Consider the following 13183-nt stretch of genomic DNA (forward strand, 5'->3'; position numbering starts at 1 on the left):
TGATCGGAGCCGCTTCTCAGACCGGGTTTTACTGCGCGGACGCCCCGGTGCCCTCAGAGTCCGGCACAGCCCCGGCCCCGCGCTCCCACCCCCTGCCTATTCGTTCTTCATCCCCTCGGCGATGAGGTTGAGCTCGTAGCACCAGGTCTCGTAGCGATAGGCCACGCGGATCTGGGCCACGTTGGTCTTCCGGATGTCGTTGCCTTCGGGCCCGTCTTCCCGGTAGTTTTCGCCCAGGAATTTGACTTTCTCCTGCCAGGGGAATAGACAGGGGTGCCAAGCTCAGAATTCCTTGTTCGGAAAGGCTGGGGAGAAGCCCTGAGCCCACGGACGGCGCTGGTCCCAGGGATCACCGTGGGCAGGGACACCCCAGCAGGACGGACACCACAAAATGTGGAGTATGTCAAATTTTCCTAAGAAGTTATGTTCATTGATGTTTGATCTTTATGTGCGTTCAAGCCTAATCAGCAAGAAGGGGGACTTAATCCTGTGAAACAGCAGCCAACAAGCTCTGAAGTGATGTCCAGGTGTTAGAAAAATTACATGTGGGTAGAATTGCCTTGTTAAGGTTTAGGGCTGGACGTGCTTCGAGCATCCCAGACCTACGGGGAGGTTAAAGACTGGAGAGAAGGATGTACCAGTGATAGTGGACACGGGGAATGCAGAATTTATGGGCTACAAGGACATTTGGGAAAAACTCCAAGGTAAGGAAGAAACTAATAAAGCCAACTCAGCAATTGTGCTGAAATCAGCTCCAGTTGGGTAAAAGATCATTCTGGCAGGGGCAGATCACAACCAGTGACTCACAGACCATCAACCCTAAAGAAGAGGAAGACTGAGCATGGGACTAATTAGCATGAGAAGTGAGAGAATCATTACCCTATAGAAGCTAATTAATAAGGTAACTGATGTAACTTGTAACCAATGAACGCTAATTCCTTTGTTTGCTAAAACGTATAAAAAGTTTTGATAGCTGGTGTGCTGGATTTGTGGAATCCCACCGAGCACCCAGGGTTGTGCAGCTCTGAAATAAATAATAATTAGTAACGAATCCCAGTTTTTGTGGACAGCACCCACCTCGTGGGACAGGCCACACTGCAGGACGCTGTTCCTGGCGATCTCACACATGTCACAGGTGCTGAGCTTGAAGACCTGGGCGGCGATGGCGTATTCCTCCATGAGGGGCTCCTGCAGCACAGGTGGGATTAGGGGCCAGCAGCTCTACATGGACTCTCCCACAGCTCACAGAACCACTGAATCACTGGGCTTGGAAAAGATCTCCAAGATCAAGTCCAACCTTCAGCCTCCATTACCCACTAAATATCACAAAGTGCTTGTTTGAACACTTCCAGGGATGGTGACTCCACCCCTGCCAGCCCATTCCAATGTTTAACTAACCACTCTTTCAGTGAAGAAATTTTTCCTGATGTTCAACCTGAACCACCCCTGGTAGAGGGGCAGATGGCCCAGCATATGATGGACCCTTGGCAGGTGCCACTGGCTTCCCAAAAAATGGAGGCCCACACACTCCCAGCCCCAGCGCTCACACGGTACCTTGGTGAAGTGGAACTGCATGGGGTCATCTGTAGAAAGGGACACCATGAGCCCTTTCTGGTGGAAGTCAAGCAACGGATTCTTGGCATACTCCAGGAAGAGGCTGTTGTTGCTGAGTGGGGACATGGCAATGGGGATTTGGGCGAGGAAGTACAGATACTGCAGCACTGGGCTCTACAAAGATGAGCAGAGGTACCGGGTTAGGGATAAAGTTACTGCACCTTACACCTCTTTGGGGTCACTCCTCACATCAGGCCAGGCCCCAGGCAGGGAATGCAGTGCAGAGAATCACAGAATCATAGAATCAACCAGGTTGGAAAAGACCTCTGAGATCGTCAAGCTCAACCCTTGATCCAACACCACCGTGGTTACCAGCCCATGGCACTGATGCCACATCCAGTCTCATCTTAAAAACCTCCAGGGATGGTGAATCCACCACCTCCCTGGGCAGCTCATTCCAATGTCTGATTACTCTCTCTGTAAAAAATTTCTTCCTAATATCCAACCTAAACCTCCCCTGGCGGAGCTTAAGACCAAGAGCTCACATGTGCAAGGAAAGAGACAGGCAAGCCAGCAATCCATCCTTCAGAGTCCACATGGAGCGTGAGAGGACAAGGAGCTCAGACCTGTTTGATGTCAGAATGCAGCTGGCTCAACGATAACAGATGTATCCTACAACAGGCCTGTGAGGCTGACCCCTCGAAATCCAACAGGTTTCTCAGCCAGATCCCCAAACATGCCTGGAGAGCCCCAGAGAAGTAACATCTGCCTGAAGCCAGGCCGTGTCAGCGTAAAGCAGAGGCACAACCAACTGTCAGCTACAGGGAGGCAGCTGTGAACACATTCTGCTGCTTTGCCGTGCCTGGGCTGCTCGTGGCAGACTGACTCCACTTACCTTCTTGAGGTTGAGGCCGTGGGAGATGTTATCTGCTGTCATGAAGGCTGCAAGCAGGTGTGTGATGGCCCCGGCCTCGCCGCAGTGCGGGCGGAACAGGAACGTGTTCATCCCACGCTGCCTGAGCGCAGGGAAGGAGGGCAGGCAGCAGGGTTAAGGGGCTGGACCTGACTTCAGGCCCAGCTCTGCCCCTACCCATGAATCCAGCCTGGCCCAGGAGCACATCACTCATTCTCTTTTCTCCTCTGTGCACGCAATAGATCCCTAATCTCTGCGATCCCTAATTTTCACCCCAGTCCGTCACACTTCCTACTGAGAAGCTTCTGGATTGCTCTGGGATATGAAGCTCCAAACTACACTGGGGGCAGAGCAAGGTGGCCCCCATTTCTCCCACATCAATAACGAGCTGAGGTAACTCACGAGGCAGCCCCTTGTGCCACCTCATGGTGGCAGATCCGGGCCTCACCTGCGCAGGTTGTTCAGCACCAGGATGTTACTGTACATGTAGTAGATGTAGTAGGTATAGGATGGGTTCTTCTCAGAAGTCCACTGCTCTGGCTTTGGGCTTTTGGTGCTGAACATGTGTCCACTGTGCTTGGATTCATCATCCACACTGTCGAAGCCAGTGATCTGCTCGGCAAGGTAACAAGAAAGGTGCATCTCAAGGCTCCCCACCTCACCATGCCCAGCTGGGCTGGCTCACCCTGCCCCCCTGCAGCTCACCAGAACCCACACCCCTGTCCTCCTCAAGAGCAGAGTCCAGCAAGGCTGCAAACTTTGCTCCTCACAACCCCCCAAGCTCTGTCAGTAACCAGGAATAAAGCTCACACCTTCCCCAGGAGGTGAGGATTTCCTCAGCCCCACACCAGCCAGCTCAGGGAGTCTGAGCCCTCCCTGCACTTCTGGCCACACACCCACTTCCAAGAATGTGGCAGAAGGGCCACAAGCCCACTGGTGACATCTCCCACGTCAGCCAATACCCCATTTCTTGTGCACAAACAGGACTGTGAGTTCTCACCACACCTGACAGCACCGTCAGGTGACACTCACGTGGCGTAGAAAGACACTCAGCTCTTTGTGGGCTTGAGGATTGACAGTTGCCTCAAACACAGGAACAAAGATATTTTCCAGCATTTTCCCAAAGCTGGGCAGGAAATTCTTAGACCTGAACACATCACTGTGGACAGAGACAGGGATTAGCTGCTACCAGTGGGACAACACAGCCCACTGTCCCCACAACCCCTCCAGGTATGAGGTAAGGCACAGTGGCCCCTCAGACCCACAGCACATACTAAATCCTGGGTACTTGGATCATCCACTTCATGTTGGGGGAATAGACCCGGTGGGTGCAGAACCACCTGGCCAGCTTGGCCCACTCCTCCTCTGACCGCCCGTAGATCGAGAGCCGAGGCTCCGTGTGCTGGTACTTGGCGTCCTCCAGGTCGGAGCCAACCTCCTGCAAACCAGAGCAGACCGTGGCACAGGGACCCACAGCAGCACCAGAGCTTCACTTCTTCCCCTCCCCTCTCTCCTCACCTTGATGATGGTGGCAAAGTACTCGCCGCCGATGGCGTTCTCTGTCTTCAGGTACAGATCCCTCAGCTCGCTGGCCCCCACGGGGTTGTACTTGTCGTTGAACTTGTCAAAGCGCTGGAATGTCTGTCGGCCCTGGAAGAGGCAGGATCAGGGTCAAATCCTGCACTCACGCACTCAGTCCAGGTGTGGCAGTAAGCAGGGACTGATCCAAACCACCCAAAACGGGAAAACCAGGAGCTGTGACACCCTGCCACGAATATTAACACACACAATATGTCGTGGGTGCGCAGGGAAGGGAAAAACTGTGCCCCAAGAGTGATTTTGCACTAAATGTCCAACCACTTACAGCATGGACATCCAGGGAATCCACTGTCAGGTCGTAGGGGTGCAGATTGAGCTGCTGGAAGAGCTGTTTCAGGGTGAGCTGTTTGCCCTTGGCGTTGTAGACCACGCGGTCGGCGTCCATGTGGTAGGATTTCTTGATGAAACGCAGCAGATGCTTCTGGTTCATGCAGGCTGCAGCATGGATGTGCGTGTCCACCTGGGAAGCCAGAGGGACAGATCTCCAGCTTCGAGTTGGGATGTTCAGGTACCATCCCAGGGAGGCCCACAAACCCCTCAAGGGAGCACATGGTGTGAACACGACGGGCCAAGAGCAGCCCAGCCAGCACATTCCCACTTGTGGGAACAATGCCAGTGGACCTGGACTCTAAAATCCAGTTCCCGGGGAGGGGAAGGCACCAAGATGACTCCTCCTCAGGGTCACCAGGGCTGTAAGCCTTGCCCTTTACCTTCCGGCAGTTGTAGAAGTCCCGGTGCGGGTTGTTCTTCAGCTCCTTCATCTCCTCCATCTCATTGAGCATTTCATGCACTTGGAACTTGGACAAGAGGAACTTGAGGCGCCGGTGAGTGTAGGTCTTACTGGTGAAAGCAAAGGGCAGAACAGTGAGTGGGCTTCTCACCCCTCAGCACAGGGCTGCAGCTTTCACCCGAGGTGGAGCAGCTCATGCTGGCCAGCCCTGCTTCCCTCAGGTGCTTCTCCTGCCTCTATTACAGAGCTTCAAAGAATGGCTGGGCAGGTGGGAGTGTATCTACAGCCCTGTCTCCAGTCCCTGAATGCTGACTTTGCTTAAGACCCCAATCAAGAGGGCTGACAAGGGCCAAGTACAGCTGGGCAGCCAGGTATATCATCAGCAGGTTCCTCCCTCCTCCCAGAAAGGGGAGGGGGCTGCCCTGACCTCCCTCTGCCCACTGAGGCAGGACCTGTTGGGTTGTGCACTTACACAGGCCCCTTTGCAATCAGGACCAAGAGGAAGTTCATGTCATCCACAAAGTCCTCGAGGCTGGGGTAGGGCAGGTCCTTTGGCTCGTTTCTCTCAGCTGCCGCCTTGTCGGCATAGACATAAACTACCCCGTCCTTCATCTGGACGTGGTATCCCAGGTCCTCGGGGAGACTCTTGGTTTCAAAGGGATCCTGTCCATCCTTCACTGGTGGGTTGAACACTGGACCAAAAGGAGAATTCCACATTGCACAGGCTGCCAGCCAACAACCCCATAACCTGCCATGCTCCCCCAGCCTGGGCAGTGGGCAGGGACACCCCACCACTGGGACACCCAAGAGGAGACCTGGGCAAGCGACTCCCCCGTGGAGCACTTCCACAATCCTTCCCTGCCCCATGTTGAGGCCAGAGGGGAAGCCCTTCCAGGATCCTGGGTGTACCTGGGCCAGTGTCACTCGCCCTCCAGGCCTCGCCCTCGATGGCACGCAGGTACTGGGCCGGGGTCTTGGGGAACCTCTGCAGAGAGCGCTGCATGTTCTTCTCCCGGATGCACAGGGCACGGTACAAACCTCTGCAGACAACCTCAAAATCTTCCACTGTCACCTGCAAGGGGGTTGTTGCTGAAGGCAAACACACAACTGGAACTCAGATGTCCGAGAGAGACACCCTAGTGAACCCAGATGGAGAGAGAACAATTTTGGTGTGCTGGTTTAAAAGTAAACCGGTGGGAGAAATGAACCCAGCTCAAGAGAGATTACAAGTCAGAGGTACAATTTACTAAAAAAGATTACAATAAATGCAATGATACAGAGAAAAACTGTTTTTAACCCATAAAAACAGATGAATAATCCAGCACCCTGGGATAAGAACAGAACAGTGTTCGTCAGCCCTGTGTCGAGCACCACGTGGGCCCCCGGGGGCAAAGTAAAAGGAAAGGAAACCTCAATGATGGTCACAGTTCTGTTAAACTTCTGGTCCTCCTCTGGATCCCAGAAGTGACACCAGAAGTCCCAAAACCAGTAGATAATATATGCTCAAGTTCAGGGGGGAATGCCCAGTACCTCCCCCAGGGCGGGGAGCTTCACGATGGGTGATTGAACTCTGTGAGCCATGGGATGTTTTTGGAATCTTTGGTGGTCTAGGTGGTTGCAGCTGCCCATTATGCCAGTCCAAGGTGGCCCATTAGCAGAGATGACCCCTCAGGCTGGGTGTGAAGGTGTTAATGCCTTTCCAGAGGGGAGTTATCTCAGCTGAGTCCTCGGTGTGAAAACAAAAGAACACTCCCCTGCCTGGCAGGGTTCTTTAACACCCAGCTTGTAGCCTGAGGTGTCAGTGTCCCCTGGACAGCTGCTGCCTGCTGCAAACAATCCATCAGTCCATCAGAAATGACAGAGAAGGTGTAGAATACACAGTTTTGGTTATACCCACATAGCGATAAACTGGTCCCAGCCCCTGTAACTGGGACATCTGGTCACAGTGAGATAAATATCACAGAATCATAGACTGGCCTGGGTTGGAAGGGACCTTAAAGATCATCCAGTTCCAACCCCCTGCCATGGGCAGGGACATCTTCCACTATCCCAGGTTGTTCCAAGCCCCATCCAATCTGACCTTGGACACTTCCAGGGATGGAGCAGCCACAGCTTCTATGAGCAACCTGTGCCAGGGCCTCACCACCCTCAGGGGGAGGAATTTCTTCCCAATATTCAATCTAAACCTACTCTCTGTTAGTTTGAAGTCATTCCCCCTTGTCCTGTCACTGCATGCTCTTGTAAAAGGTTCCTCTCTAGCTTTCTTGTCATACCATATCATAACCATAATCATAATCATATGATAATCATATCATATCAATCATCCCCTCCCTCCCGCTGCTCTGCCTGGGCAGGGCAAGGAAGGGATGATAGGCAGAGTCCCAGATATGGCAAAGGGAAGCTCCTGGTGCCAGAATCAGTGAATTCCAATGCCACCCCCTCTTACATTCCTCACTGTAATCTGTAGATGGCCCTGAAATGGTCAGGCTGGGGCAAAACACTAAAAGCTATTTTTGGAGCCCAAGCTGAAACTGAAGCAGGAACAACATGAAACACCGACCAGTGGCCAGGACAATTTTTGATTTACTGCTCTGACAAGTGTTTTGGGCAGTCAGAAGTGGCTCAAAGGAGTGGAGCAGGGTGAGAAAACACCACTAGGACAGTCACAGCAGGGGGAACGTGCCTGAACAAGGAGGGATTTTCAGATTCCCCAATTGCTCTTCTGCTGTGCAGCTCCAAGCTGAGCTTGGATCCACCAGCACAATCCCAGGGGCAGCACAGATGTAATAGGAGGCTCAGGAGAAGGAGGAGGGATTAGCATAGGAGGTGATAACAGTCCTGGTCAACTGGCTCTAGGTGACCCTGCCTGTGCAGGGGGCTTGGAATGCATGACCTCCCTCAGCCATTCTGGGATTCTGGGATATGCACAGATCCTGGACAGACACAGCTGTGTGCAAGCAGAGAGGATGTGACAGATTGAGCACAGCCTGCTCCGCCACATCCTCCCTGGAGAATCCCATAGGAACCATGGAGCAACCCACAGACTCCTGCCAAGGAATTCAGCTATAGATCCCCCAGGAATGCAGCAGGGCATCACCAGAGGCTTGTGAGGCACAGACTATTCTGGAGACAAACACTGATCTGGGAGGCACAGACTGTCCTGGGAGACACTGCAGCTGGCACAGACTCCTGTGACACTGGGCACTGCTGAGGGACAGGCAGGGACAAGGGGTGTGTGGCCAGCAGGGGAGGGGAACAGCCATGGAGGTACCTACCCCAGAGGCATAATCCCCACTGATCTGGACCCTCTGGAAGGCAGGCACATTCTGGTACAGGGGGGAGGTGGAGATGACCTCATCCATGGCAGACAGGCTGCTGACAGACTTCTGAACCAAGGGCAGTGCCAACGCAACTGTCTTCAAGCGGAGATGGCCCTTCTTCCTACCGGGGAGGAAAACCTCAGGCAAACAGCCCCATTCCGGGGTCACACGCAGGTGCAGGGTCAGGGGCACTTCCCACAGCCATGTTCTAACTGTGCTCAACACAGATCAGCTCCCTGGTGCCTTCTGAGCACCTGAAACAGCCGCTGCCAAGAGCAGAGGGCACAGATCACAAAGTGGTCACAGATCACAACGTAGCCACAGACCTGGGGAGTCTCATCTTTCCAGAGAATGGTCTCCAAGTCTCCCTCTCCACCAGCTCTGAGGCCATTGCTGTCCCTGACACCCAGGGAGCAGGGTGTCTTTCTGTCCAACAGTGGGAACACTTGGAGAGGAAACCCTGGGTACCTGACAGATGCCTTGGGATTAGCAAGGATTAATCCCACAGGTGTGATGAGCTGTTCCCCTTCCCATGGGCTTTGATTTACATCCCCCCTGCTCTGGCCAAGGGTGTGCAGACCGTGTTCCTCTCCTTTCCCAGGATCCCTGGCTGTTGCTCACCGCTTCTCCGTGGTGACACTTCTCTCCTGCAGCATCATGTGCACCTTCATTTCCTGCCAGGAGATGGGGGAGATCTCCTCCACATCGAAGATTTCTCCCTTGACCTCCTCATCTTTCACCTCGGAGGCAAAGATCTTCTCCGCGAAGGAGCGCATGGACTCGTCCATCTCTGCAAGGAGAGGGAGCAGAGCTCAGGCTCCCACAGGCAGCTGGTTCCCAGCCCCTGGAACAGGCAGGTGTCCCTTGCAGGCAGCTCAGTGCTCAGCTGCCATTTCCTCGTGGCCCCCACACCCCCTAAAAGACTAGGGGTGACCTCCCAAATTTGCCACGAGGCTGGGACACACCTGGTGGGCTGGAGACGTACCTTGATACCCCCAGTACAGCAGGAAAGGCACCAAGAGTGGTGCAAAAAGGCCCAGGAAGAAGCAAATCCTTGGGAAGGGCAATTATGGGAGCATGCACTGATGGGGAGAGGGGAAGATTGGCAGAGCCCTTACAGCTCTAGGAAGTCCAAGCCCCACTTGCTCCACAAGGCATCCAGTCAGGAGGAAGACAGAGGTATGGATGGAGGGGGGGCAGAGCCAGCAGCCCAAGCACTCAGCTCCCACCATCCCAGTGCAGCTGGAGAGCCCCAGCTGGGGAGCCACAGCTGGGGAGCCACAGCTGGACCCCCCTCACCCACCACATACATCGCGCTACCAAGGTCACCACTGACACAGGGTTGGCTGGGGCTTTATGAAAGAGGAGAAGGATGGTTGAAAGCCCTTCCACTGCCAACAAAACACCGTCAAAAGTCTCCCAGAAGCACAGGTTTGCACGGCAGCACAGGAACAGTGACAGAGCAGGCTTTGCCAGCAGCTGGCAGCTCAGCACAAAGCTCGGCGAGGATCGATGCTGAAGGACGGACCTCACCATCGACATGTCACCCAGGACATGGGCAGCACGTGAGGGCCAAAGCAGAACAGCCAGAGGGTTCTCACCAGCACTCAGGGGTGCCAGGACAACATTTAAAAAATTGCAGTTTCCTATACTAAAGGGCCAGAAAGCTGGGACCATTCCGTGTAACACCGAGGGGCACAGCTGGCACTGCCAGGAAAGAGCATTTCTCCAGCTGCTGAAAGATCACCATGATCATGTAACAGCTGTTGGGTTCCACTGATCATGTCCAGGCAGTAACACAGCAGAATATAGAGAAACCCAGCAATACTCACGTTTGTCTTCTGCTGTTTAAGATAAAACAGAGACAAAATGAAAGCTGTTGTGATCAGCCCTTGAAAATCTGAGCCTTTTTGCCTTGTCATCTCACCAGTCATTAAAAAGGGATTAGCAAAGTACAAGTTTAGCCAAAGCCTTCCACTTACAAAAGAATTATAGAAACACAGAATGGATTGGGTTGAAAGGGACCTTAAAGATCATCTTGTTCCATCCCTGCCACAGGCAGGGACATCTTCCACTAGCCCAGGTTGCTCCAAGCCCTGTCCAACCTGGCCTTGGACACTTCCAGGGGTGGGGCAGCCACAGCTTCCCTGGGCAACCTGTGCCAGGGCCTCCCCACCCTCACAGGGAACAATTTCTTCTGTATATCTAATCTAAACCCACCCTCCTTCAGCTTAAAGCCATTCCCCCTTGTCCTGTCACTCCATGCCCTTGTGAAAAGTCCCTCCAGTTTTCTTGTTGCCCCTTTAGGTACTGGAAAAAAAAAACAAAACAACCACAAACAAAAAACGAGCAGAGCAATAGCTGCCACTTTGAGCAACACAAAGATGTGAGTTTGGCATCACCTATTCCCAACAGAGCCTCGGGGGTGCCTTGGTGTGTAACCAAACCCCCCTGCAGGTCCCATCCAACCTGAAGCTCTGGCACAGCTTCTGCCTGCCACAGTCTGTTTTCCCTGCAGCTGTCCAAGATGAAACATTTGCCAGAGCCCAGATCACCTCAGTCAACACTACAAGAGACTAACAGGCCCCCAGCCACGGGGGAAGACTGGGCTGTCCTGGGAGGTCTCTCCCTACCCCTGTGTCCAGGTGCAGGGATGCAGCAGGACCAGGAGGAGGGCAGGACAGCCTTCTCCTGCTGGACAAGCAGGCAGATATTTTAGTGGCTTGGAGCACCAGGCTTGGCTATTTTTTGCCCGTGACTCGCCCTCCTTTGTGGAGATCAGGATGGATGGGCATTTCAGAGTTCCATCCCCCTGTGTCACATCTCCATTTATTCCTAACAGGAGCAGACAGCTGAGGCACTGCACTTCCACAGATCCTCACTCCTGGTCATACAGGGTGGCAGCAACATTTTGAGGGTGCAACTCCTGCCCTTTCCATCTGACCCAGCAGTTCAGGCTGCAGCTCTAACATTACTCACTTCCCAAATCCCAGCCCGGGAAACACACACTCCTGACATTCCAAGTATTCATTTGCAAATGAAGCATCCCAGAAATGCCTCCATTGACCTTTCATCCCTTTACTGGATGAAAACTACACTCAGGAAGGTTTACAACCTCCCACTGGTGGTGCAGGGCCAGGGTTTAACACCAGGCTCACACAGGAGGACACTGTCTGTCACACCACAGCCCTGCAATTCCAAACTTGCTCTTATCAGAGCAGCTTGGTGCTGATATCACTCAGGGCTCTGCAGCCACCTGTCACATGTCCCTCTGCACTACTCTGCAGAGCCTGGCTGGCCCTGCTCCTGCTGCCCAGCTTGTGCTCCCCATGCCCTCAGGAATGCAGCTCCCCACATCTTCTGAGCTTTGCCAAGCTGACCAGAGGCTCCTGAAATCCCTCTGACCCACATCCACGGGGATTCAGTGCTGTCATTACAGGACACATCACACTGCAGGAGAGATAATATTTTTCTTCAGTACAAGCAGAGCAAGATTTAAATTATTTCTTTAAACTATTTCAAATATCCCAAAAAATGTCTCCAAGCAGGAAGAAAAATGCCCAAAGGCCCCAGTGAGGTCCCGTGGACCATCCAAATCTCCAAGGCTGTGGGCTGAGAGCCTGCCCCGTGGCTCCTTGGCTCGCTGCTTTCAGACCTACCTGGAATTCTCCCCTGGGACATCGTTGCAGCAAAGTCTGCAGAGCCTCAGTAACACCCCACTGTCCCTGAGCACACGGGGCCGAGTGACAGCCCAACACTAATTTTACAGCTTTCCCTTCCCTGTAATCAGACTCTCCCACTCTAAAAGGAGAGTAAAGATCAACTGGGGACCTATTTAAAGTGCAGCCACAAGTGCTTGCACTGAAACAGGTCAACCAAGGCTCAAATGTAATGATTTTTCTTCTCTAAGTCAGGCTTCATTCTTACATTTCATGGAGATTCACCTGTTGCCTGGTCAGATTTCTGCTTCCCAGGGCAGCTGCATCTCTCTAAAGTGGACTATGGAAGTCAGTCTTTTAAGAGAGACTAAACCTGACACCTTCTGTGCTGAACCAAAGGTTTAAAGGAAATTCCCAAGGCAGAGCCTTGGTGTTTCCATCAGAACAGGGGCTGTGGGTAGATACAAACTATGTGCTCTCACCTGTGCTGTTCAGAGACAGGGATCTACCCTAAAGCCTGGATTTTAGCACAGATGTCCTCACATCTTCCCAGCTGAATCCAACAAACAGAAGGAAGGTGGTTCAAGGAACTCCTCCCTTAAGCCACACACGTGGCTTGGGTCTGGCAGAGCAGGCATCAGGTTGGGAAGTACCTCTTGCCTTGATTTAAGCAGATTGTCCCCAGCATATTGGCATTGAGGGCTGTACCCTCCTTTAGGGTGTCCTCAAACCTGCTTCAGGTCCCACCTGAAGCTGGGAAACAGCTCCTGTCTGAAGAAAAAGGCCAGAATTTGTCATGCCCTGCATGTTGCCAGAGTAACTCTGAGCTTCTGACCCAGATTCTGGTGGGAAGTGGTGAACCAGAACGGGTCAGAAGGGTAAAATAGTTCTGATGAGAAACAGAATCTTTTCCTGTTTGTTTATACTTCAGTTCTTGATGGTGTTGAAAAACTGCCCTGGAACAGGACAAATCAAGCAAAGCATCTGGGCTGCAGCAGCACAGTCTGGCTCTGATTTAATAAAGGGAGGCTTCAGTCACAGCCTTGAAGGGAACAGAAAAACCATCTGGAAAAGCCAACATTGTTTGGAATTTTATGTGCAGGTAAGGGCTTCCTGTGCCACACTTTGCAGGAACAGCTATGGAAAGGCCTTGTCCCAGGAATAGGCTGGAAAAAGTGACAATTACTTGCATAAAATACAGAGCTGGAAACGACAAGCCAAGGGTTTTGTTTGTAGGGTTTTGTTTGCCACGGGAATCTTGTGGCACAACTGGGCAGTGGAGTCGGGTGAGCTGAGACCTGGCACAGCAACTCCAGCTGAGACAATTCCCAAAGCATCCAGAAACTCTCTGGAAGAGATGTGCCCACTCTTTGATGAGCACAACTTTGAAACATGCTGGGTGACAATC

The 13183-nt window shown here is 52.9% G+C and overlaps 1 protein-coding gene across 2 annotated transcripts; it reads right to left on the bottom strand.

Moving 5' to 3' along the window:
* Positions 1 to 96: 96 nt before the first annotated feature.
* On the bottom strand, positions 97 to 11912 carry AMPD1 (adenosine monophosphate deaminase 1). Of its 2 annotated transcripts, none has more exons than XM_032710722.1 (16): positions 11776 to 11912; positions 9949 to 9957; positions 8738 to 8906; positions 8072 to 8237; positions 5706 to 5868; positions 5269 to 5488; positions 4777 to 4906; positions 4332 to 4526; positions 3986 to 4117; positions 3742 to 3905; positions 3500 to 3626; positions 2916 to 3079; positions 2450 to 2570; positions 1555 to 1728; positions 1078 to 1188; positions 97 to 252 (listed from the first exon to the last, which is right to left on the bottom strand). In XM_032710722.1, the coding sequence occupies exons 1-16, from the start codon at positions 11795 to 11797 to the stop codon at positions 97 to 99; spliced, it is 2223 nt and encodes a 740-aa protein (XP_032566613.1). In that variant the 5' UTR covers positions 11798 to 11912. The 2 variants fall into 2 exon arrangements, with proteins under 2 accessions (XP_032566613.1, XP_032566612.1); XM_032710721.1 differs by having other exon boundaries at positions 9949 to 9960.
* Between the last annotated feature and the right edge of the window lie 1271 nt (positions 11913 to 13183).

The sequence above is a fragment of the Chiroxiphia lanceolata genome, chromosome 25 (assembly GCF_009829145.1).
Source record: "Chiroxiphia lanceolata isolate bChiLan1 chromosome 25, bChiLan1.pri, whole genome shotgun sequence".
NCBI classification, from domain to species: Eukaryota; Metazoa; Chordata; class Aves; order Passeriformes; family Pipridae; genus Chiroxiphia; species Chiroxiphia lanceolata.

What these genes read in the sequence shown, in the direction of transcription:
- AMPD1 (XM_032710721.1), bottom strand. Translation starts at nt 11,797, where the DNA reads ATGTCCCAGGGGAGAATTCCAG. An exon ending in ACTTCTACAACTGCCGGAAG is followed by an intron (nt 4,527 to 4,776) that starts GTAAAGGGCAAG and finishes CTGGCTTCCCAG; the next exon opens with GTGGACACGCACATCCATGC. An exon ending in AGTGTGGCCTGTCCCACGAG is followed by an intron (nt 253 to 1,077) that starts GTGGGTGCTGTC and finishes TTCCCCTGGCAG; the next exon opens with GAGAAAGTCAAATTCCTGGG.